A 25,517-nucleotide genomic window follows, 5' to 3' on the forward strand; every position below is an offset into this window, starting at 1 on the left:
ACAGACACACAGACACACACACACACACACACACACACACAGACACACAGAATCTCAAGTCTGTATGGTACTAATAGATGATATCAGTGCACCAACACGTCTTCTGTTTCACTGTTTCACTCATCGGAGATGGGCTAGCATTGGGCTCTTTGTCACACTTCCTCTGCGTCTCTCTCTCCCTCTCTAGGTCTGTGGATAGCCAGGCACTTTACCATGCCTGTCCCCCTACCCCTCAACCCCAGCCGACAACACCACCCATCCCACGCACACCTCCACTCCAAGAGGCAGGCGGCGCTCCCCGCCCACCCCCCGCCCCTCGCCCCGTCCACGGCGCCGACGACACCTCCTCGCCCGAGCGTCGCCTTCTCCCTCTCGCCCTCCTCTTTGCCGCCCGCCTACCCCTCCCCGACACCGTCCAACCTCCTACACTGTGGCTGCCACAACAGCGCGACGAAACAAGCGCTCCTGGTCTGCGCCCCGCTGCCCACCTTCCACTGGCTGACCCTGGTCACATGCTGCCTGCTGCCCTCGCTGGTGGGGGCGGGGGAGACGTGGGGCATGGTGTCCGTGTGCCCCATCCACTGCGTCTGCCGCAACCTGTCCGAGTCCCTGAGCACGCTGTGCGCCGACAAGGGGCTGCTGTTCGTGCCGCCGCACGTGGACCGCCGCACGGTGGAGCTCCGGCTGGCCGACAACTTCATCACCGAGGTGGGCGGCGTCGACTTCGGCAACATGTCGGGCCTGGTGGACCTGACGCTGTCGCGCAACACCATCCACACCATCCGCCCCATGGCCTTCGCCGACCTGGAGAGCCTGCGCTCGCTGCATCTGGACGGTGAGTTGCGGCGGCGGGGTCGTCTGGAGGACCGACCCGTGGGGACTGCGCACTGCGCTCGTTAGACTCTGGGACATTCATTTAACCAAATTGCGATCCGCACACATTTCATTAATATTGATGCGGGAGCAAAAGGGCTGACACGGCGACGAGAGAGCAGCTGAATACTACATGAATCAGAGCAGGGGAAACTGGGATCTCTGTGCCGTCCGCCAGCAAGTGGAAATCAGAGCCTGCCTGTTTTCTTTTCTTTGGGTGTCTAGGAAACCGCCTGACGACAGTTGGGCCACGAGACCTCGCGGGATTGCTCAATCTGCAGCATCTGATCATCAATAACAACCAACTGGTGAAGGTCTCCACGGAGGCCTTTGATGACTTCCTGCTCACGCTGGAGGACCTGGACATGTCCTACAACAACCTCAGACGGTAAGCGTGCTTCACCAATCTATTTCTAGCCGCAACAAGAACCACACGCTATTCTTCAGCGCACTAGCTCTTCACTTTCCTGTACTTGACATTTCAAACAAAGCTCCGCTCTGAAAGTCAGCAGCACTACGCAGCCAAACTTGTTTGTGCGGAGGTGATTAAATGAAAAAACATTTTTGCAGTGAGGTACAACCGCAGCAGAGCAAAACGGCTAGACATAAAGTATTCATTAAAGCGCAGCGGGGAGAGGATACCGAAGTGTACAAAGAAACCCATTAAAATACAATCATTTGATTAAGTCAACTGTCAAATATAAGCCCACCATGGAACCGTGAACGCGAGGCAATGAACCCGACGAAGCGCTGCCGTTCTGGATCGATAAACGGATCACAACAGGGTCCCAGCGACCGCTGGTTTGCCATGAGTGGCTTCCCTCCCTAAATGCCATTGCCCTCATTTCCTTCTTCGAAAAACATGAGAAACGTTCACTATTTTACGAGGACGAAGGCAATCGTTTGGTGTCTTGTATCGTCTTCGCTTCGGCATGCTACCGAGGAAGGATTCGTAAACGGGCTGTATAACCGTAGATTATTGATGGAGATATTCTCATTTGTCTCCACAACAGGGGGTTAGTGGCTGTTCTCAAACCCCTATCACAGCATGAGCAAACAAGGGTGTTAGTGATGAATAGGTAGGGAAAGGGGGAGGCAAGGGGTTCCCGTTTCCCTGCACAGAGTACGAGCTGCTGGGGAAAAACAACTCATTGAGATTCTGCCACAGTGGTAACGAATTACCAAACCAAACACTATTGATAATCTCAGCCGCACTGAATGCAATTTCATCACAAAAAAATTGACACACAATTAGTTAATTGAGGGCTACCGACCTATGGGTTGCTGAATACGTCCTGACATGCTCTCAAATTTTTTAACCGATTTACGTTTCGCCTCACGAATAATAACATTGTAATTATTATGTTAACTATTGATTCATGACAATGCATTCATCAGAAGTTCCACTCTAGTCACTCTTTAGTGTGTGACGATTTGCTGAATGATACCAAACAAAGCATCAGGAGATAATCTGGATGACTACTAGATACGCAATCTGAATCTGTCGACTAATATTAAACATTTCCTGTAGATTAACTGCAAAAACTAAATGTTAACCACTCCTGGTATCCAAATGTAGGCTCCTTTTGAACGGAACAGTAGGTTCAAAGTCGAGGATCGTTGTTTTGAGGGCAGGGAACCCAAAGAGTACAGCGTGAACAGTTTGATTGCAGAATGCTAAGTGACCGTGGCAGAGAGACGCAGATGGGCCGAGGCTAAAAGACAAAAGATGGAGGAGTAAAATGAGCATCTGCCACGGTTGTCGGCCGTCGCTCCCTGTCACCATTAATTAGCTCTGGTGCTGTCCTGTTCGCGGCTCAGGGAAAGGCAGGCTGAATGCTGAGCAGGCCCGCTCTGAGTGGTGGATTGATGGATCTTGGCGTGACAACGAGGTCCTCTGGGACAGTGCCAGGCACGGCAGTTATGAGAAGTGTCACGGCGGGAAATCAGCCTTTTGCTACTTGTATATTGCGGTCCAATTAATGCCAAGCGATGTAAACAAATATATATATACGTATATCGTGTCTTTAATGCTTCATATTTACCCACTTTAAATTCGATTTGAATCAACCATTGAGTCATGAAATGTTTTTGTTGAAAGGGATTAAAACAAAGTGTACACCTGATGTTTACTACATGCTACGCTGGCTTTGTGATTATAAACAAATCACTTAAACACACATTTTCTGGTTTTGAGTCCTTACGGCATGAGTCATTTGGCGAGGAGTGTTGCTGTTTGCATAAACTAATAAGTGGAGTGTTTGGCCTCTCCCTCCGCCCTCCCGGGCTCACAGGGTGCCGTGGGAGTCCATTCAGAACATGGCCAGCCTCCACACGCTCAACCTGGACCACAACCTCATAGACCACATCGCCGAGGGCGTCTTCGGGGAACTGTACAAGCTGGCCCGGCTGGACATGACCTCCAACCGGCTACGGACCATGCCTCCCGACCCCCTCTTTGCCAGGTAGGACTCCACTTGCATTATGGGTAATCGGAAAGTGCACTTCACAAAGTCCCTGAGTTAGATTGGCTATATATAGGAGGCATGTGGTCAGGAATGTTTTTTCTGTCTTGTCCAGCCATCATGTTTATATCTTAGTGCTTCCAAAGTTCCCAGGGTCTTTTGTTTAATGTTTCCCTAAGTTGGCCCGCCTTCACTTCACCTTTCTTCATGTGTGGCACAAACCACAAATACCAAGCTGGGGGGTTGTATGTACAAAGGCAATAGCTTGGCCTTCAAAGGCCTACGTCTGGCACGGCTTACATCCTATCAATTTCCTCGCGCAGAATGTGCTTTTGGAGCGCTTTACAAAGACTTGAAATGACCCAACTGTGCGATTCCTGCAGCTCACTGTAGCCATTGAAGTACACAATTTAGGGCACGCCAACGTTTTTTTTTTCATCTTTATCGTTTGTGGTTGGGTTTCTTTCTGTTTTTACCCCGCCCTGCCTGTTTTAGTCCCACACTATTTGATGCTTTCTTGGAGGTGTGCTGTTTGAAGGATATATACAGACTTAACCAGAAAACCAAACAACAGTTCGGAAAGAAGCAGTTGGTGCAACCACTTTTACTTCAGCTATGTTAATAGTAAAGCATCTCTTTGTGATTACTTTTCTTAGGCTACATCATAAGTGTTAATGGGGTTGTATATTGTCTTTGTTTTTCTTTCTTGCTTTCAAACAAGGCTGACGGAATATTCTATAAAAATGTAACAATAAATTATGCGTTGAATTCAATCACGCCAACAGGGCTATTGAAAAAGAAAAAAGGTATTTAATTGGTGCAATGGGAATATTTTCAACAGCTTTTCTCCAACTCTGCGACCCCCATAAGTCGGCAAATTGCCAAAAACAGAGAGCGAGAGAGAGACACATTAAAAATGTGAATACTGAACAGTATTTTATTTTCTAATTTCACCCCCAATGCGTGATGTGCATAATAGTGCTATTGTTATGTACAGCTTGTTTTGTTTTTTTAAAACAGATTGCTTTGAGAGAATTTGGACAATCATTTGTTTATTTCATTCTAGACAGCAAGCTGTTGCGGAGTAAATGGCTGCCAAACTTTGTCTGATTGCAAGGCCAACTGTTCCTATCTTTACCAACCCTGCGTTTCTTATCTTCAGCGGGAGACCGATGGAAAAAAGGCCAATTTAGAAGCATAATTTGACGAAAGGGGCAAAGACAAGGAGGGAAAAATGGCAAATGAAATGGGGTTTCACCGTTTGTATAACTTAAACTGAGCTTGGGATTGAAAACGTTTTGTAGAATCAACCCATGCTACATCGTGTGTTGCCGTGACGATTACAACATTGTCCACTGTCGCCCTAGGTCCCAGACGGGTGCGATAAGCCCCACCCCTTACAACAACGTGATCAGTCTGAATTTCGGCGGGAACCCCCTGCACTGCAACTGCGAGTTGCTATGGTTACGGCGGCTGACCCGCGGCGATGACATGGAGACGTGCGCGACGCCGCCTCACCTCGCTGGAAGGTAAGGTGCTATGCGAGAGGCAGAATGCTCTCCGCTGCTCTTTTCAAAACTGACAGTTCCTGAGGTTAATTAACAGGTTATATACAAGTTCAGAGGTACCGCTTAGCAGCTGTTGTTCTTCCGCCGTAATGTGAGATTAAGACATTTTGTGTGAGCGTCGTCGGCCAGAGACCCAACAAGTGATTAATGTCTCCTAATCAGTGACACTCTCTCATTCTCCGCATCGTCAACTCTCTCTCCCTCTCCCCTCTCTCTCCCTCGCCCTTCCAGGTACTTCTGGTCCATCCCGGAGGAGGAGTTCACCTGCGAGCCGCCCCTCATCACGCGCCACACCCACAAGCTGTGGGTGCTGGAGGGCCAGCGGGCCACCCTCAAGTGCCGCTCCATCGGGGACCCCGAGCCCGTGGTGCACTGGGTGTCCCCCGACGACCGCATCGTGGCCAACTCCTCGCGCACCAGCTCCTTCAGCAACGGCACGCTGGACGTCCTTGTGACCGTCGCCCGCGACGACGGCACCTACACCTGCATCGCCATCAACGCGGCGGGCGAGGCGACCGCCGCCGTGGACCTGAAGATCATCCCGCTGCCCCACAGAGGAGGGGGAGGGGGAGGGGGAGGGGGAGGGGGAGGGGGAGGGGGAGGGGGAGTAGCCGGGGGCGGGGCCGGCGGAGTGCAACCCGGGGCCGGCGCCGGCGGTGGCGCCCGGAGCAACGGGAACGCCACCGGTGGGATTATACGCGCCGACCCGGGCTCGTCGGACATCAGCACGGGGAAGAACGGCGGTGGGATTAACGCCAACAACGGGGCCGGGGGGAGGCCTGGCGAGGACGAGGGCGTCGACGGGGGGCGGACCACGGGGGACGGCGGCGCCGACCGGGAGCAGACCGGGAGCTTAGAGGAGGAGGAGCAGGGGGAGGACGAGGGGGAGGACGACGAGGAGGGGAGGAGGGTCGGCGTGCAGGCCGTCACCTCCACCTCGGCGCAGGTGCGCTGGGACCTGGGGCGCGCGGCGGGCAACTACGTGGTGTGGATGTACCAGATCCAGTACAACTGCACCGTGGACGAGACGCTCATCTACAGGTCAGTGGGAGCGTTTCACTCCCGCCGGCTCACTTTATTTTCCACTTTTCCCACTCAAGGTGTCCCCCGTTGTCACGCATATCACAGGGAAGCGATAGAAATGTCTCTGCGACGGTACTTCACGGTCAGATTGTACGGGGTTGGTCACGGTGTGCCCTTTGGGAAGCCATTTGCGGATTCCGTCATCCCATGACAACAACACACACAACGACACGCTCTTCGACTTGCACGAACATGCAGTGATAACCATGGTTCAATCCTCTTATCATGCTCTGCCTACCCACTGTGACTTGGCGTCCCAGGAATCAATTAACAGGTGCGGGGGGGGGCGCACAAAGGCAGCGCCGTTTGAACGTGTTTCTCTGGGATATTATGGGATATCAGAGGTACACTGCCCACATCTCACCCTAAATATAACAAAAATGGCTGACTCACCGATGGGGATCTCAGACTCCCATGTGACTGGCGTTTGTGGCTCAGACAGCGCATCTGTCTTGTTGATCAGAGCAGGAGGAGGAGGAGGAAGGGGAGGCTGGCTTTCTGTGTAAATTGCCTCAATTATTCATTGGTCATGGAGCAAGGGCCATCCTGGAACTACCATTAGCATCACATGGAGACGCACACGGGCGGGTGGGCGCGGCAGAGGGGACGGGGTGTGTGTGAGTGTGGGGAGAGAGTGAACAAGAGGCTCTTTGTGCGCTTGGTAGTGGGGATGTGCTTTGAGTTCAGCCATCTGATGAAGTAAATGATTGAGGAGAGGGTGAGCGAGAGTGATAGATAACGAGACAGATGATGGATAAATACAGAACTGTAACGATAGAACTGTAGATATTTTAAAGGCTAGATCTCGTCCTCTAAAGAAGAGGGATGATAGATCACAGATCAATAGGAGAGAGAGAGAAATATGTAGATTGATGGAGAGATGGAGTCGACAAAGACGGAATGGATAGAGAGAGGTATAGATGGATTGACAGGGAGGGATTTGACAGAGTGACAGAGCGGAGCAACAAGAGAGAGAGGAGCTGTTCTCTGCACCATGATGAACTGTATTGGTCGTATCCATGGCAACCTTTTACGGAGCTGGCGTGATGCGTCGCCTGAGTGGCGTAGACACGAGGTCAAGCTATCTCGTTAGGCCTTCAAAGGCCGAGTCACACCCCCGATTCAATGTTTACAAAGAGAGCAGAGGCCGGGGAAGTTAAGCTTCGCTCAAGGTCGGCCTCGACTTAGTTACCCTGATGGATTTTTTTTTAAACGACGTGTAGAAGAAGAAGGAAAAAAATTGGGTTAACACTGAATTAGAGATAAGTTTGCCGTGGCAATTGTCAAAGCCGAGAAAAGAATGTGTCAGCGGTTTTGTAAAGAGAGTGTATTTAAATAGCCCTAGTCATAGCCATCATCGCAAAAGTAATCTGGGCAAGCTGAGCACAATCGGAGGGAACGGAGCGGGAGAAAGAGAGAGAGCGACGTGAATGAGGGAAAAACGAGGACTTGATTCAAGAAGCACGAGCGATGAGCGACAGGGGACGGACAGAGCGAGCGAGGGAGAGAGTAGAGAGAGTAGGCGAGAAGGACAGGAAAGCAGAACACGCGACAAGAGGACAAAGCTCTCCTCGGCTTAAACCCCCTGGTAACAATATGCACGGATTGGCTCCTTCAGCCACTTCTAAGGGCTGTAACGCTATCACCCACACTCAGCCCCGGGTAAACTAGAAGCCTTACAATGATGTCTCCTTATTGTGTGTGGGACGGGTGTCATGTCACCATGGGAACAGGCGAGGCACCGGAAGCCTAGTAGCAAGCGGCCTGGGCGTTTAAACCCCTTCCTGCGCCCCAATGACAAGTGAAATCGTTTTATGAAAATTACGTTGCTTTGGATGACAGCGTCTCATGAATCACTTTTAGGAGTAGTAGTTTTATTAGTAAATATAAGGTCTTGATGGCAAATGGTAGACATTTAAGAAGCAAAACCAGGGAGACTGAGACAATGACACTCAATGTATTTTTCATTGTAGGGTTGATCACTGATCAGAATATTGACAGAGAGTTGGTTATAGGAATTAGAAATACGCAAGATCATTTTGGGGGGGCCGGATTTAACTGCTGAAAGAGGAAGGCAGGCGAGGAAGGGGACCCGAGTGTGAGCTGATTGGGGTATTTTAGTGGCGAGAGAGTGAGGGAGGCGCGAGAGGGTGGGGGATCTGTCCAATATCTTGGGATAGATCCCACACACAGGAGCCGTAGTACAGAGCCAGGCCCATTTTAATCCACTAGAATGTGCCGGGACAGATGCACATATTTGTGAAGCGTGAGCGTGTGTGTGCATGTGCGTGTGCGTGTGCGAGTCTGTGCGAGGATTAAGTGATCTTCACAGTGAGCTAACAATGAGCAATGAGAGAGGGTTTGCAGTACATGCCTCTTTGCGTTCTCAGAAAGGAGGCAAAGCTGTAGGCTGGGGGGGGCGAAGAGAGGGGCGGGGTGCGTGTAGGAGGGAGGGTTTTGGGAGAGAAGGGGGAGACAAAGAAGGGGGGAAGGAAGGAATTGACGGGCGAGGGGAAGAGAGGGAGCACACCTTCCTGTCAGAGTGTTCACACATTGACAGCAGGCGGCAGCACGGTAGGAGGGAGGAGAAGAGGACCAGGAAGGAGACGGAGAGGCTAGGGGAGGGATACGAGGGGAGAGGAAACAAGGGCGGAAGGAAGCTTGTGAGCGGAACTGTGAAACACGAGATAAGAGAGAGAGTGAGTGCACGACAGAGAGACAAAGACAAACAGAGAAACAGACAGCAAGAACTAGAGAGGGATATTTTTCGTGGGAGACGAAGAAAGTGATGGTTGGGTGAAACATAGGGAGGGAGGAGAGGAAGGAGGCTGGAGGAGAAAGGACCAGTTTAATAAAGTCAGAACAAGATCCAGGATAACCACTGTCGTGAGAATAAAATTGTGTGTGTGTGCGTGTGTGTGTGTGTGTGTGTGTGTCAGTTATGTGGGTTGCGAGGGGGGGGGGGGTCTCAATAAAGAAAGGGTTTGATTGTTAAACCACCTTCCCCATCAGCTCCCCTCTGAGAATGAATCCCAGTACATAGTGCAGGGCATTCTGGGTAAGGAGAACAAAACGGTCCCAATAGAGCGGGGGAAAAAATGACTTCCCCGGTAGCTTAGAGGCATGTACACCAGAAAACAAGGCTCAGAGGACAACAGGTTGGCGCGCAGGAGGGAGCGGGAGAGACAGAGAGAGACAGAGCGGGGGAGAGAGACAGAGAGGGGGAGAGAGAGAACACATGAGTATGAAAACAGGGTAGCAAGAGACCAAAAGGAGAGAAAGAGTGAGAGAACCCCAGAAGAGGCCGATAGGAGTCTCAGAGGAGCGATAGAAGAGATGGAAAAGAGGGAAGAAGGATTCGTAGTTACTTCAGACTGGGGGGGGGGGGGGGACAAGGCAAGCTACAAGGAGAGCCGTCGAGCCAGAGAAAGAGATTTGTATTTTATTTTCAAGAGCACTGTTTCGGAGCTGTCAAGATGTGTGCAGAACAATCCCAGACAAGTTCAGATACGTTTACAGGACAGAATAGAGACACGCAGTGTGGTGAGGGAGTGGGAGAGACACCAAGAGAGAGGGAGGGGAGAGAAGAGGAAGGGGAACACCGTGGAAAACAAGAGACAAATCGGTAGAGAAAGCAGGAATCGAAAGGGCAAGCATCTCTGAGACAGACTCATAAATTAGCCGGGGGGTGGGAACAACAGGACGGAGAATGAAAAGAATGACATATATTGTGTTTTTCCACATTTCGGTTCATCTTTTGTACTTATTACCCGCTGCTGAATGCCGGCGCTGACGGAAGCTGGGAAAAGTCCCATCAAGCCTGGAGAATGTAATTAATGGTTCTTTGGGGTTTGGTGAGAGACTGTGTGCTTGAGTGCGCGTGTGTGTGCGTGCGTGTGTGTGTGTGAGGTTGCATGTGCATGCATGTGAGTGACTGAGAGTGAGAGGTGTTCAGAAAGGAAAATTAGATGACAGAGAGACAGCAGGGGCAGGGTAGAGAGACAGAACCAAGTCGAAGACGGAGCGCCGGAGAAGGAGCGTCGGAGAGGAGCGGGATGGAGAGAGCTGGAGAGGGAAATGGAGGAACGGAGAGTGATGGAGGTCGTTACGGTTTCAATCTGAACCCAGAAACCAAGCATCAACACGTGTGAAGTGTGAAACCTTTAGCCTTTTAGGGTGCACTCACACTAGGCCATCTGGCCGTGGCCGTTGGCCGTTTTCTCACCTAACCGTGCTCAACTGGCGCCATTGTTCTCTGGCCTGCACTCACACTAGGCCATCTGGCCGTGGCCGTTGGCCGTCGAAATTGTGGCCTGGCCACGGTAGGCTCATGTACATACGTCATCACGTCGTAACATGTCATCACCAAGTGTCCGCTGCATGGACCATAATAAAGTCTGCCGACAGTCAGAGTTTTAACAACAATGGACAACAACACAGAGAACACAGTTCGCACTTTGCTGAGTCTGTTGCTTATTTGGAGCCGAAATGCCCAAATGGCTAACAGACACTCGACTTCTCTATGGGACCAACGTGAACCAACAGTTGAACCGCTTGACGCCATGTTTACCATTTAATGGGAAAGAAGGCTCGTCGCCTTTATTATGTCCATCCATGGTCGACGCATGGACTATACGTCATCCAGCTCAGGTTGCGTAGCCGTGCGTGTGCGCGTGTCGGCTCATTAGCATCTGTACCGTGGCGGCCCGTACCGTAGCAGCACACCTCTCCCAAATGTCCAAGTTGGCCTGGCCTGGCCGGACTGGCCACACTCACACTGGCAGATTTGAGCACGGTTAGGTGTGAAAACGGCCACGGCCAGATGGCCGAGTGTGAGTGCACCCTTAGGGCTGGAGAGAACATTACAGGCAGCCGTTCTACGACATGACCTGTTTAACCGCCGTTCAAACGGTGCAATTTGGGAGCTTACTTGATCTAATAGTATAAGTATGCTGTGGTGGTAGGGTGGTTGTCCATTGTGGCTTGGAAATGATTTTGCGCAAGGTACTTTAAACATGCTGTGGATGAAAGTGTCCACTTATTGGCCTCTGTATCTTTTGCTTTGGAATATATTTAGGAAGCAAGCTAGGAATGGAGGGAAAATGGGGAGGGGGGAGATGGGATGAAGGTAGGGAGGGAGGGAGGGGGAGAGGTAGTACGGAATAACTGAAGGAAGACGGGATGAATATAAATTGCCATGTAGGCTGCAAATATCAAATAGTGTTTTTGTGTATGCGTGTGTATGTGTGTAGGGTGATGGTGGTGGAAAGTACACTCCAGGGACGATGTAGTGAAGTCTTTAAACTAGCTTGTCAATGGATGTCAGCTTCCATCTCGCTGACCAGACACACACACACACACACACACACACACACAGGCCTACTCCTCAACACCACATACACCCTGTTTGAAATGGTGTGTGAGAAGAGAGCGAGAGAGATAGCAAGAGATAAAGGAGTGGGAGGAAGAAAGAAGAGGGGACAGAAGGAAGGGAGAAGACAGGAGGAGACTGATGCCCACAACTCCTCAAAACATCTCTCTCAGGCCTGCAAAAGGGGCAGCCTTCTCCTCTGTGTCAGCCCTGTGTTTGCACACCTGTGGTCACAGTTGTGTGTGTCTGTGTGCGTGTGTGTGTGTCTGTGTGTGTGTGTGTGTCTGTGTGTGCACAAGCGTGTATGCATTATATGCTGTAGCACAACTACATCATTATATGAACTGCAGGGAGAGAGACTGTCTACACACAGACATAAACAAACCCGCTGACATGCACACACACACATAAATTGCAGAGGTGGGGGAGATCAGAGTCTTCATAGAGCCCAGGAGATATGAGATCCTTTTCCACACACACACACACACACACACACACACACACACACACACACACACACACACACACACACACACACACACACACACACACACACACACACACACACACACACACACACGCCACTGCGATCCCATGCATACAATTAAGTCACACATACCCCTGCAGTCCACTTACTATTCATGGAGGCGGCTCATCTCCGAGACACAAACGTAACGACGATGAAAAGGGAAAACAATGGCAGTCGAAAAAAGTTTTGCAGGGAAACGTGTCTGCCAACGCAGACGGTTTTGTTTACACCTTGCAAGTGCTGATGTTTGCTTTATTTTTTTTTCCTCCCTTACCCCGCGACGGGGACTCTAAAGACACGTGTGCGGGGGCGGCATTCCTGCATGGAGGGATGTATGCGTTTAGCATCAACGGCGACTGGTTTACGCTATGTATATTTCAGAGAGTCGGGCTATTTCTATCATCACCAGAGACGCACAAAAACAGACGAGTGATGATTCATGGTCAGGTTGAGTGGAGAGGAAGGGAGGGAGGGAGGGAGGGAGGGAGGGAGGGAGGGAGGGATTGAGAGAGAGGAGTGTGAATACTCAAACATAACATATATAACAGGCAGCTAGGGAGATGAAGAGAACCCGAGTGAAGCAGAGGGGGAAGATGGAGGGCTAAAGACTGAGGTAGACTGCACCGGAGGGAGGGGGTAGAGGAGAGGGTAGGGGAGGGGAGGGGAGGGGAGGGGAGGGGAGGAGGAGGGGAGGGGAGGGGAGGGGAGAGGAAGGAGGAAGGGCAGAAGGGATGGAAGCAAGACGAATGAGGTAAACATGGAGGAGAGCATGGAGAACAAAGTGGAGAGGAGTAGGGGAATAGAGAGGAGTGAAAAGAAGTGATGGAAGGAGGGGGGGAGAGGAGGAGAAATGAAGCGAGGAGCAGAGAGAAAGATCAGAGGGTGGACGAGAGGGTACAACACGGGGAATGGTGGGAGGGAAGGGGGGAGATGTGGAGGGGGGGAGACGTGTGGCGAGGTGAGGTGGGAGGAGGGCAGGGTGACCTTGGCTTCTAGATCATAGTGTACTGTTACAGCTGTGGCTAATGGACACCGGGGGGGGGGTACGGCAGGGGAGAGGGGTACAGCCGGGGAGCAGGTGAAGGATGGGTTGCTAAAACATACCGGCCACCGTGTCAAGAAAGGGAGAGAGGAGATGGAGCTGTAGAGAGATAGAGACGGAGACACCGAAAAAAGGATGGATGGAGATGGAGAGAGGTGGGAGAGTAGCGAGGTGCAAGGGCAGGATAGATAAACAGTGTCTTTCTACACATCTATCTTAAGGGAGAGGGAAAGGGGTGAGATACTGGCAAGACGCGAGTCCAGGAGAAATCACAATGAATGAACCATAAATTTAGCATCAAAACAACAGACTGAGCGGCGAGGGAGAGAGAGCAACGGATGGAGTCAGAGAGAGAGAGAGAGAGAGAGAGAGAGAGAGAGAGAGAGAGAGAGAGAGAGAGAGAGAGAGAGAGAGAGAGAGAGAGAGAGAGAGAGAGAGAGAGAGAGAGAGAGAGAGAGAGAGAGAGAGAGAGAGAGAGAGAGAGAGAGAGAGAGAGAGAGAGAGAGAGAGAGAGAGAGAGAGAGAGGAAATTGATAACAGCGGTGAACAGACCAGATGGCCGCAGTGGATCCAAGACAAGAGCGCAGAGAACCCAGAACAAAGGAGGCACCAGGAGAGAGGAGCAGGAGGGATAGAACAAAACCACAGGTCACACACACACACACACACACACACACACACACACACACACACACACACACACACACACACACACACACACACACACACACACACACACACACACACACACACACACACACACAAACAAAGTAGTGCTTCTGGATCAGACCACAGTGGTTTCAATAGCCTCTGCAGAGCTGGCTGGATTAGTGATGCTAACAGAGGCGTTGGCAGCAATGGAGTCGAACAGAGCAGAGTCTGTCTCGGGGGACGACGACGAAGATGCAGGGGGGCCTATGGATAGATGAGATAGAGGATGGATGGGAAGTGGTGAAATGGTAAGGGGAGTGATGGCACCATGGGGAGGGGAAAGAGGGGAAAAAACGAGGGGGGGGGGGGGGGGATCAGAACTCGGACACGTTTTACATATAACATCTGAGACGTCCAACACAGCCGCGGCGGCCCACCCTCGCCGGCGACCGCCAAGCCCGCCCGTGGCGACAGCCCACGACAACGGAGCTTTCAATTAAACATGGAGGCGTGCGGCGCCCCGAAACGGGCCGCTGCCGCCACGGAATGTTCCTGAAGGCCTTTCTTAACGGCTTAAACGCGACCAGAAGAGCTTTTTATTCAGAAACAGCCCCGGCAGCAGAAACTGCTTTGATGCCTTCTTCTGCATATTTCATGTTTCATAGAGAGAGAGGGTGTGAGAGTGAAGATGGTGGGGAGGGGGGTTTGAGTCCTGGTTGAGAACCAGCCCCCACATGGCTTGTAGAGAGGAGCGATGCTAAAAGGCACTTTTATTCTGAAGGCTGCCTTGGTTTCCCCCCCCCCCCCCGGTGGAGATCAGGTGTAGGAGGACTTCCTGCTGAACAGATTGGGTTCAGGCGTGGAGGGTGTTTGTTTGTGCAGAGCGAAAGGTCATTGGTATCAGATGGGACGGCGGGGTCCTGTGTCTTCAACGCCAATAGCCCCTCCATTAGTCACTGGGACCGCCCGCCATATGTTCAAACCCCCACTTTGCAATGCACTCACTCTCTCGCTCTTCTCTCCCATGCGTCCCTTCCTTTCGGCCTCCCTCCGTCTCTCCCTCGCTCTCCATCCCTCACTCACGCTCTCCCCCTCTGCGTCTCTCCGTCTCGCTCTTCCCCTTCTCTTCCTTTCCTCTCAATAGTTGCACTATCCTAATGGCCCTCTTCATCTTCCTCCGGCTCAAAACACAATGTGCTTATATCCACACACATACTTGCCAATAGCTCCTACGCATAAATTATAGCAAGTCAGAGTAGATTGTATTTTGTCTCCCCTACTCTCGCCCTCTCTATCTCTGCGCCTCCTCGAATCAGCATAACACCAGTCCGAAAAAAAAAACACTGCATTTTGTAGCCTGCATACTTCGACACATCTATTGAACCCAGTCAGGACTGTGTGGGAAAATGGGCCCAAATTTAACAACGGTGAGTTTGAGAGAGGAAGGCAAATAGTGAGATACAGGCAGAGAGAGAACGAGAGAGAGAGAACGAGAGAACGAGAGAGAGGTGGATAAAGAGATAGAGGAAAGTCTACCATCACAAATTAGCCCCGTGTGACTGAAAGAAGGCTTCCAAGTTGCTAAAATACAAACAAAGAAAAACAAACAGGGGAGTGTGTGATGGCAGGCCAGCAAAACAAGTCAAACACACACAGCCTCAACTAACTAGCAACACAGCAACACCCCCACAGCCTTGCATGACACACATGCACACCTTTTTCAAGCAATCAGGTAAACACACACACACACACACACATGCACTCAGTGCATCTATAATTCAATACAGATGTAGGTACACTACTTGACTGTGGCATGGCGCCATCATCAGAGGAACACACACACACACACACACGACTAACAACACCACCTCTCCCACAACTCCCCCCCTGCTCTCCAACCCCATCGTTCGTTATTTTCCGTCTCCTTCTCCACCTCTTCTCCCTTCTCACACTCTCATTAGCTGCTGCTCGGTCCGCCTTAAAAAATAAACAGGAAGTTTCTCACAACTCACCAGTCATTATATATCACCGGTGCTCACAGACCACACACACACACACACACACACACACACACACACACACACACACACACACACACACACACACACACACACACACACACACACACACACACACACACACACACACACACACACACAACAAATGTCAGCGTCTCCAAACCGAGACGCACTCTTTATGTAGTGAATCTCTTTTGAGTCTGTCCTTGGTCTGTCGAAGTAGAGGTCGGTTTCTCAAGGGTGGGCTCTCACCAAATTATACTTAAGGGAATCCTGATGGCCATGTAGCATGGCCACTTCTTTCCCCTGCTTTATTAAGCCCGTCTCCACTGCAGCACTGACTCTGGCGCCCTCGATGCACTGCTCTCTTAGCCAGGCCCGCCTCCATCACCTGACCTCTCCTGTCTCTCCGAGCCGGGCTTCGGGTTTCATGCGGTTGGCCTCTCCAGCAGACAGTCTCGCTCTCTTTCACCCTTTGCCTCTCTCCCCTATGTCTCTCGCTCTCCTGCAGAGTACAATGTCAGCGGGGCAGACTCGACCGTATTGACCGACGTTTGCCTCTCTCTTCCTCTCCCCCCCCCCCCCTCAGGATCCTGCCTTCGACGGCCGACCGCTTCCTGCTGAAGAACCTGGTGTCGGGCGTGGACTACAACCTGTGCGTGCTGGCCATCTTCGACGACAGCGTGACGTCCCTGGCCGCCACCAAGGTGCTGGGCTGCGCCACCTTCGCCACGCAGGACGTGTACCCGGCGTGCCGCTCGCTGCAGGCGCACTTCCTGGGCGGCACGCTGACCATCCTGGTGGGCGGCGTCGTCGTGGTGACGCTGCTGGTGTTCACCGTGGCGCTGATGGTGCGCCACCGAGTGTGCAACCACGGCGACCACCTGATGTGCCACGACGGCAACAGCGAGGCGGCCGCCGGGATGTGCTGCCAGTCGGGCGGCGGCCTCGGGGACAAGGGCGGGAACTGCGGGGGCGTGGGCGGCGGGGGCGGCGGGTTCTACCAGTCCAACGGCTCCGGGGACGTGATGATGGTGGTGCTGCCCAACGGGCTGCCGGCCAGCTGCGGCGGCGGTGGCGGCGGCGGGGAAAAGCAGATGGAGAAGGACAAGGAGAGCGCCGAGGCCGCCGGCCCGCTGCCCCCCAAGATGCCCCCCAAGCCGCGGCCCAAGGCCAAGGTCAACTTCGACCAGTTCATGTCCACCGGCGGCGGCGTGGTCACCGCGACGACCGGCTCGGGCGACAAGCTGGCGCTGGTGGTGCGGCAGCGGAAGCTGGAGCGCGTGCCGCCGTACACGCCCGAGATGGAGCGCACGCCGCTCTACTACGCCCCCTCGCCGCCCACCACCCTGCCCCGCCCGTCCCGGGACCGGCCCAGCCCGCGGCTGGAGCGCCAGCTCACCAACCGGGCCAGCTTCTCACTCACCGTGCCGCTCAGGGACGCCGGCCTGGCCGAGTGGCAGCTGGCGCACCCGCAGCGCGGCGCCGCTGACCACTGGAACTCCTCGCGGGCCTACCAGAGCCCCACCTCCCCGCCCAGCCCCGCCGCCGCCGCCGCCGCTGACTACGGCGCGGCCGCCGCCAGGCTGAGCCGCCGCCGCCACTCCCTGGACATGGGCTCCTCCGTGGCGCTGGCCACCGCCGACGCCGCCGCCGCCGCCGCCAAGCGCTACGGCGCCGTGCGCTACGCCAAGCGGCTGAGCGTCATCTGGACGCGGCGGAGCCAGTCGCTGCACGGCCTGCTGGTGCACTGCGCCTCCACCACCAGCACCGCCTCGTCCAACGGCAGCGACGAGGGCGGGGGGGGGGGCGGGGACCAGTTCGGGGGCGCGCACCACCAGCTCCAACGGGGCTACATCCACGCCTACAACACGACCAACTCAAACTCCAACGCGGCCAGAGCTGACCAATCGGCAGCCGGCAGGGGAGGGGCCAAGAGGGCGCGAGGGAGGGGAGGGGGGGAGGAGCTGGAGGAAAGTGTGGTGTAAGGAGGACGCGATGGAGGAGATGTGAAAGGCCCGACAGAGGTAGCAGCCAGAGGCATGAAGGGTATAGGGCAGTGCAGGGGGATGCAAGGGGCGGTGTGGGGGGAGAGAGGGACAGAGAGGGGGTCATGAGGTCAGTGCTAAAGATAGTGGGAGATTGGATTGGTTAGCCTTGCTCGACAGGATAAAACAAACGAGAAAATGGAGGATAAGGGGCCATTGAGGGTGTCCTTTTATTCGGCCCCAGGCAATGGCTTGAAATACTAAATAAATAGACGGAAAGACATGACACGTAAGAGCGGTTCACTGCTACGGCTACAAGACAGTCGCAAAATGACTTTCAGAAGTAAAAAGGCACGAAAACAAAAACAAACAGGGTGTTGGTGAGGGAGAATACATCAAATCAAAAAAGAATTCAAGGGGTGGACAATATAAATTTGGCAGCAACATAAAAGAGGGCGGTTAGACCGGAGAGAGAGTGTGGTGCGTGTGTGTGCGCGGGTGAGAGAAAGGGAAAGCATCAGCTTGGATCTGAGTAAAGCTCGTACATTAAAAGAACGAGACACTGGCCAGCTACTGTCTGCTCTCTGGAGTCCCAGCCAGACAACAACAAGGGTTTACAGGGGATCAAAACAACAGGGCAAATAACAAAAGTTGGAGAAAGCCCACTTCCTGTCAACAAACATGAAGCTCCTCTGGACCACATCATTTTTGTCAGTTTGCTTTTTTTTTTTTTCTGTCAACCACCGCGGTCGTCAGAAACTCCTTTCCCCTGACGAGCAGCTTGGCGGAGGTTGGGCGCTGCAGTGGGGGTGTTTTCGGATTTTGTTGTTTTCCATGAGGAAGGTAAAAAAAGAGCACAAGATCATGGAGGACCATCGATGGTGGACAGGAAGTTAACACAGCCCGGTCGCACTGAGACATCATTAAAGGGGGACCAGAGATTTGGATTACCGAGGAATCTATATGGATTATACGGCCTAAGACCCCGCCCTGTTTCTGATTTGACAAGGTGAGCCGGCCATGGATTGAACAATCAACGGAACAAAATAATGTGTTTGTGTGTGTGTACGTGAACACGTGTATGCAACAAATCCATTGGGGTTTTGATCACCGCGTCGGAGTGGAATTTTACTTCCTGTTTTCTGGATGAAATGAGTATCGTGAATCTTGATCATGACAAAAACGGCCAACCAGTGAGTTGCTGATGGATGTATGGCGAGCCACCAAAGGGATTCATGCAAGGAGAAGAACTGTTCACTGCCAGGGAATACAAAAAAAATGATGTATATCAGTTCTGGCCCTGCGCTTCGGTTCACCAAGTATTCGGAAAAAACGGCCAGACGACGCAAGGAGGCGGATTCTGACACAACCATTTTTGTGACATCACAAATTCCATTGTGCCATGTGACTTCACTCGTTCATCCCCACTCTGGAGACGCTGAGCGACAACACTTGAAGGAACTAATGGTGAGCATCGGGGGGAAGAGCTCTCACGGGGACCTGGAGAGACTTCGCTAAGGGGACACATCAGCAAAGAGCACACAAAAGTATTCATAGTTATATATACCAATATAAGCAAAAACAAACTGGAAAAAAAAATCGACGTTACATGTCTGGCTATGTGTTTTTCTGTTGTTCTTTTCTGGTTTATGGAGGAATGTTAGAATCCAATAAAAATGTGAGGAAAAAAATGCAATCATCCATGATTAGAAGAGAAAATATTGATTATATATAAATAAAAAGAACAAAAAATACCAGAATACAGTATATTTTTCTGTTTAAGTTAAAGGGCCCCAACACCCAGGTGAGGGGAGTGTGAATCCATTCAAAGCCATTTCAAAATCGGCCATACCTTGTGACTTGATGATATCACAAGTGGTTGGTTGAACCTTGACGTATGATGGATAGATAAGCCTAACGCCTCATGCCCACTGCACCGTCAGTCAAAGGACTCAGAAGGCGTGGATGACGGATGGGGGAGCTTTCCAGGGTCGTCAGAGCCGAGTGTCACCGTGCTTAATTTGCATACGTGATCTGATTTGGATGACGGATCCGTCGCTTCCGAAAGAGTTTGAACATTTTCAACTTTTGAAGGAGCCTCAGTGCACGATCCACAATGCCTTGCGCGTCCGTCCCCCATTCAAAGTCCAATGGGATCAGTCAAGGGACGGAGGCAGTGGGCACGAGGCGTAACAGTGGCTTAAGTCCACAGGGTAGGCTTGTAGATCTCTTTGTACACAGACACCTGCTGGTAAGATCGGAGCCCTTTAGACAACGCAAGGTTCTCCTCAGACTCAGCAAGCAATCCCCTTCGGCTATATGACGCCTTAGGTATTCCAAACATACCCGCTCCGTGAGTCAGAGACATTCCAAAGGCCTTCTGGGCTTCTCACAGATCAAAGTGCACGGTTTATACATAACATGTGCATAGGCCTATATAAAATGCCTTGTTTTATATTATTAATATTTCACAGGTGAACGTTTAACCCCGGCGATCAACGTCCTTAAACATGAAAGGTATGAAACTCCCGCAGGAAGCCATCGCATCTCGGACGGACGGAACTGCTGCATTCATTTATGACTGTTCCAGATACATGCGTTTGAAGAAACACGACCTTGTGAGTCCGTTTGTCAAGAAATGAGAGCAGGCTTCCGTCACAGAGGGACGGAGGGAGAGAGGGAGAGAGAGAGAGAGAGAGAGAGAATATGTTGCAGAAGCGAAAAAGAGCAAGACCGCTTCCTCCCACAATGGCATTCTGTGCGTCTTATGTAATTATGGCTCATCGTGAGGGGCTCCTCTTGCCTGAAGGCTTTAGGACTTCTTAATTCCTGTGTATATGCTAGTTGCCGCCTGGATATGTACACATTTGAACTCAATTACCCGTTTAAATCTGCACTTCATTATGGTAATAGCACAAGAGACAGTCAAAGCCCTTAGCAAGATAAATAATGGTTTTGGCCTGGTTGATGGAACTACTGCACTGAGAAAAAAGCACTGTTTGTGATTCATATCCTGGTCAAAAGTTGAACAGAGTGGGTTCGACCTATCCTGAAACCTCTGTGCTGCCTTGAATGTTCAGAAGCAGAGAAACTGGGTGGACTTTATTCCACTGAAAGCGTTAAACATGCATGGAGTCAATATATGCATGCGCCCAAGTACTCGACGATGCGCAAGTGAAAGAGGAACAGAAAGCGAAAGTAATTATCAAGTCACAATTCCTGGCTGCGTTTGCGTAGTTAATTAGAGTGTAATTGGTGAGATTAGCATCACCTGATAACATTACCGTGATGATCGCACCGGCTTAAAGGGATCACTGGAACCCTAAAGTAGACGTCAGAGTCCAACCACGACTGTGTGATTCTGTGTTGGCTCGAATTTGTTCTCGCTTGAGTACGAGTGTGTGTGTGTGTGTGTGCGGTTCAGCTCCTGTGTATGCGGTCTCGACCAACCGAAGAGATAGGGACCCCCAGCTTAGCGGCCCCTATCCGATAGGGTGCCAGGCTGATGGAGACCCAGACCCAGGGCCACTACCCACAGCAGGACCATGGACTCACACCCCTGAGCTAATCTTGCTAAGAGAGGCAGGCAGACACGACTAATCGCACAAGATGGGAGGGCGAAGGGGGTAGGAGAGCATCGTGACTTATGTATACTGTAAATCCCCCAAAATATGGGAGAGAGAGAGAGAAAGCGGGCTCTGATGAAAGGAGGAAGGAAAAAAGGAGAGGCAGACAGCGACAGAACGCCATTGTGATTAGATTTGATACAATGCGTGTCATTTCTATGGATTCTCCTGTGTGTGTGTTTGTGTGTGCGTGTGTGTTGTGAGTGTGCGTGTGTATTCCAGCATAATGTGCTGTCACACCTTATCTCCCAGACCAGCATAAAAATGCTTTAGCCCACACACTTATACACATAAACACACAGGTGAAATAAGGCCAAGGGCGACACACACACACACACACACACACCTGGACAGCAGAAACGAATAACCTCGTGGTGACTCCACAAACCTCAGTGTGAAAGCTGGAGTGTGTCTGAAGCGTCGGAGCAAATTAAAGATGAAAGATTTGAGGGTGAAAGACATGCTGTTCTCCGTCTGGGCCCCGTCGGTACCCCCAGCGTGGGAGGGCCGTTCCCAGACCCCGGGCCACGGTACCTGATGTGGGGTTTAATGTGGTCGGCGTCAATCTACCTGCAGGCATCCTCGTAAAGCGTGCTGAATAATGAACCAGTGGTGAATGTAAATATACATGCAATGTAGTACAGACATGTTCGCACCACCACGGCAGAGGAGATGGAAGAGCTGAAGCTGTGCGTGGTTGTGAGTCTTTTTGTGTGTAAGTGCATGCGTGTGTGTGTGTTTTTTAGCCGTGCGCGTGTGTGTATGTGTGCGTGTGTACGTGTGTGTGCGCGTGTTCACACGCGTGTCTGGTGGGTGTGTGCTAGCATAATGTGCTGTGTCGGCAGCTTCAGGCCAAACTCTGCCCCACTTTGACTAATTAGAATAATGCTCAGCAATGTGTAAACGCAGACCAGACAAACACAACTCACCTCTGGTATGAGTCAATATGAGTCAACACAGGCACCCACACCCGCGCACAAACCAAAACACCCACCTCATCTGGCAACACTACGACTGCGAGTGCGCGCGTGCGTGTGCGCGTGTACATCCTGCGTTCGAGAGGGCCCCCCTTGGTGCGTGCCACCATCTGGGGTGTCAGCTCCGTTCCTGGAGCTGACACCCCAAAATGTCTGCCCACTGCCTGGGTGACGAATGTGCCGTGGCGAGGTGCCTGAACACCGCCTCGAGGGGGGCTGCCAGGACGGCAGCATAAGCTGGGGTCCGGACTGGGCATGACTGTGCCGTGCTACCCGCACCCTGGGCGTTGTGGTGCTAGCAGGTTGGGAAACGATGAGCATTGACTGCTCCTAAACGGGGTGATATATTGCAGCCGCATAGCAGCTCTGGGTCTGAACCGCAGCATGAGCGGGCTGCCTGGAGATTAGGCCACTCTAAGTGTATTCTGGTTTAAAGAGGGAGTGATGCCAGAGCTCAGAGTTGAGTTAAGCACACAGAGGGGGAGAGAGGGCGAGAGAGAGAGGGCGAGCAAGAGCGAGAGAGGGCGGGGGAGAAAGAACGGTCGAGAGCGCGAGAGAGAGAACGATCGAGGGCGAGAGAGAGACATAGCCAGAGAGGGAGCGAGACAGAGTGGAAGAGAGAGACTGAGAGAGCGAGCACAAGACTCACAGAAAACCACCCCACCGAATACCGAAACTAATGGGAGACCCAGCCTCATTGGGAGTCAGCCCATCAATACGTATTCTCTTCATGCCGTCTCCGTCTTCTCTGGTGCCCTTTTCAGTCCGGCTCACCCCATCCCCCCCACCCATCAGCCCGTCGTCCTCCGTGTTTGCCACCACTCCGCCTTGCCATCAATTTATTCTCTCATTCCGTCCGGTTTATTGTCATTTCCTGCCAGACTCGGTGGCGTTCGTCCTTACCCCCCACCCCGCCCCGTGCTTCAGCAAGTCCCCCCTCCTCTCCCTCCTCCTTTCAAGACGTTATGTGTCCCCTCGCCGGGCCCTCTAGCCCTCTCCGTGGGCCCCTGTTTTATATTGATATTGGAGGCTGTCTACTCGCGTACCATTGAGTCGTCTTCTGAATAGGAAAATCTGTGCCGTCCTCTCTCCATACTGCTAAAACACAGACGCACACACACACACTATCAGACACTTGAGCACTGATACACACATACTGATTCCCATGCACAGACAGACACACGTACAGTCAGTCCCTCTCCCTCGTTTCTCAGTGTTTAATATTGATAGTCTTCCAGCGGGCCCTCACTCCCTCAGCCTGATGCGTTCTGACATCCAGAGCTCTGCTCCCCGCCACACAACCACACACACACCCCCTAGCCACTACTGGCCCAATGACACAGTGGTGGTCACGGCGGCCTCGTAGGAGGTCGGTCTGGGGTTCACACCCCGGGCGGATTGGGGGGACCATCCTGTGCGGAGTTTGCACGTACTCCGTTCTCCTCCCCCCACCACAAACCACGCACGGCAGCGGTCCCTGCCCTGCCCATGAGCAAGGCAAAGCACCTCACCTGGAGTCGCCTCCCGGGAGCCACACTTTGGCAAGCTGCCCCCTGCTTCCGAGCACGGGACGGGCTGAATGCAGAGGACGTATTCCCCATTGGATAGATAAAGTATATCATAATGTATTATCACACACACACACACACACACTCAGATTTGAACAGATTAAAAAAAAAGGAAGAGGAAAACTGTTCCTGAGTGGTGCTGTTGCTGGCAGGGAGGGGATGGGAAGGAGGGAGGGAGGGAGAAGGATAGGAGAACATGGTGTACTGCAGAAGGAGGACAAAATGAAGCAGTCGAAGGGGGAAGCAGAAGCACTTAAACACACCGCCGCTGCACTGACCCGCGGCGGTCTCTGTGGCGTTCAGGAGCTAAAGCCACAAAACACGCTTTCACTGGCATGGCCAAGACCTCCTCCTCAATCCTTTAGTCTGAAACCTGTCGTAAAGCATTTCGCTCTTTCCATGTCCTTCGATGTATGTGTGTGTGTGTGTGATGTGTGTAAGGGCGTGTGTGTGTGTACGTGTGTGTCTGGCCTGTGTGTGTGTACGTGTGTCTGGCCTGTGTGTGTGTAGGTGTGTAGGTGTAGGTGTAGGTGTAAGTGTAAGTGTAAGTGTAAGTGTGTGTGTGTGTGTGTGTGTGTGTGTGAGACGCCTGTTTGTATGTGTGTCTCGCCTGCCTGCTTGCCAGCCTTCGTGCGTGTGTGCACACACATATACACCCTCCCCTAAGAGTAATAATTCCCAAATAATTCAAAAGAAATCGCAGAAAAGTCATATATTTGACACATTTATACAATAAGGAAAGGTGAAGCAATATATATGTGATTTCTTCCTGGAGAAACTCATTACGCGGCTTTGCCAACAGTGCTCAGGTTATTCCCTTTAGGGTGGGCTGCATATGGGGGATACCGGCTCAGAGATGAGGAAAAATGGCAACCGGGGCCACCTTCCACCCATTGTACGACACATTATTAGTAATAAAAACAAAAAACACATTATATTAACGCATAGGGAGAAATATGATTTGATTCCTCGCAATACGGACGGTGCAGAACAGAATGGAAACATGTGACGCGTTTGGGGTGATTCAATTGGTTGATATTTCTAGGGCTGCCAGCAGATGAAAGTGTTGCGATGAAAGGATCTTAGTTTTAGAGGGAATTCCATGTAAAATGATAATATGGATATTTTAACTAGATTCTTATTCTCATTACTACTTACTGCTGAATGGGTGAATGGGAAGACTAAAACAAGTTGGCAAAGTCCATAACTCAAATTGTCTTTGAGAAAAGTTGAGAACGCTCTCCCTGGCGCCAACCTAATTATCGTCATCATTCTCTCTTCATCGTGTCCAAGTCCTAATTCACAATAGGCATTGGATTCTGAATATCCACCCCCCCCGCTCTCTCCCTCTCTCTCATCACATGGTCAATTGGCAGCCTCCCCATCGTTCTCGCCTCTCCCACTATGTCATTACTTCTCCTCTCCCTCCCTCCCTGTCTACATGGAGCCCTTCTGCCCTTGATCATCACTCCGCTCTCATTCAATTCGTTCACACCCCTCTGTCTGGCTGGTCCCCCCCCACCTCCTTCTTCTTCTTCTTATTCTTCTCCACCCTGGGGGAGAACCATGAACCACACCATCTGCTCCTAATGTCCCAGCAGGCACCTTCATCTGAGGGTGCAGCAGAAGACGTCTTTGTGCCCCCATGGTCCCAGGGAGAGATATACATGTACTTTTGTAAAAAAACAACAAAGGAAAAGTTGTAACATGAACACTAGCAATGTCTTGCAGAGCTCGTCTCACTTGTGTGGTGTGATG

At 51.9% G+C, this 25,517-nt stretch overlaps 2 protein-coding genes across 2 annotated transcripts in view; one reads left to right on the forward strand and one right to left on the reverse strand.

Moving 5' to 3' along the window:
- Nucleotides 1-25,517, reverse strand: part of LOC130370323 (pyruvate carboxylase, mitochondrial-like) — a 254,949-nt gene that overhangs the window by 86,330 nt on the left and 143,102 nt on the right. The gene's annotated exons all lie outside the window — the stretch shown is intronic.
- On the forward strand, nucleotides 509-17,588 carry LOC130369921 (leucine-rich repeat and fibronectin type-III domain-containing protein 4-like). Its single transcript, XM_056575536.1, has 7 exons — nucleotides 509-835; nucleotides 1,099-1,261; nucleotides 3,168-3,338; nucleotides 4,706-4,867; nucleotides 5,138-5,537; nucleotides 5,778-5,947; nucleotides 16,190-17,588. Exons 1-7 carry the CDS (start codon nucleotides 559-561, stop codon nucleotides 17,586-17,588), a joined length of 2,742 nt encoding a protein of 913 aa, XP_056431511.1. The 5' UTR covers nucleotides 509-558.

Source organism: Gadus chalcogrammus, chromosome 17 (genome assembly GCF_026213295.1).
Source record: "Gadus chalcogrammus isolate NIFS_2021 chromosome 17, NIFS_Gcha_1.0, whole genome shotgun sequence".
Lineage (NCBI taxonomy): Eukaryota > Metazoa > Chordata > Actinopteri > Gadiformes > Gadidae > Gadus > Gadus chalcogrammus.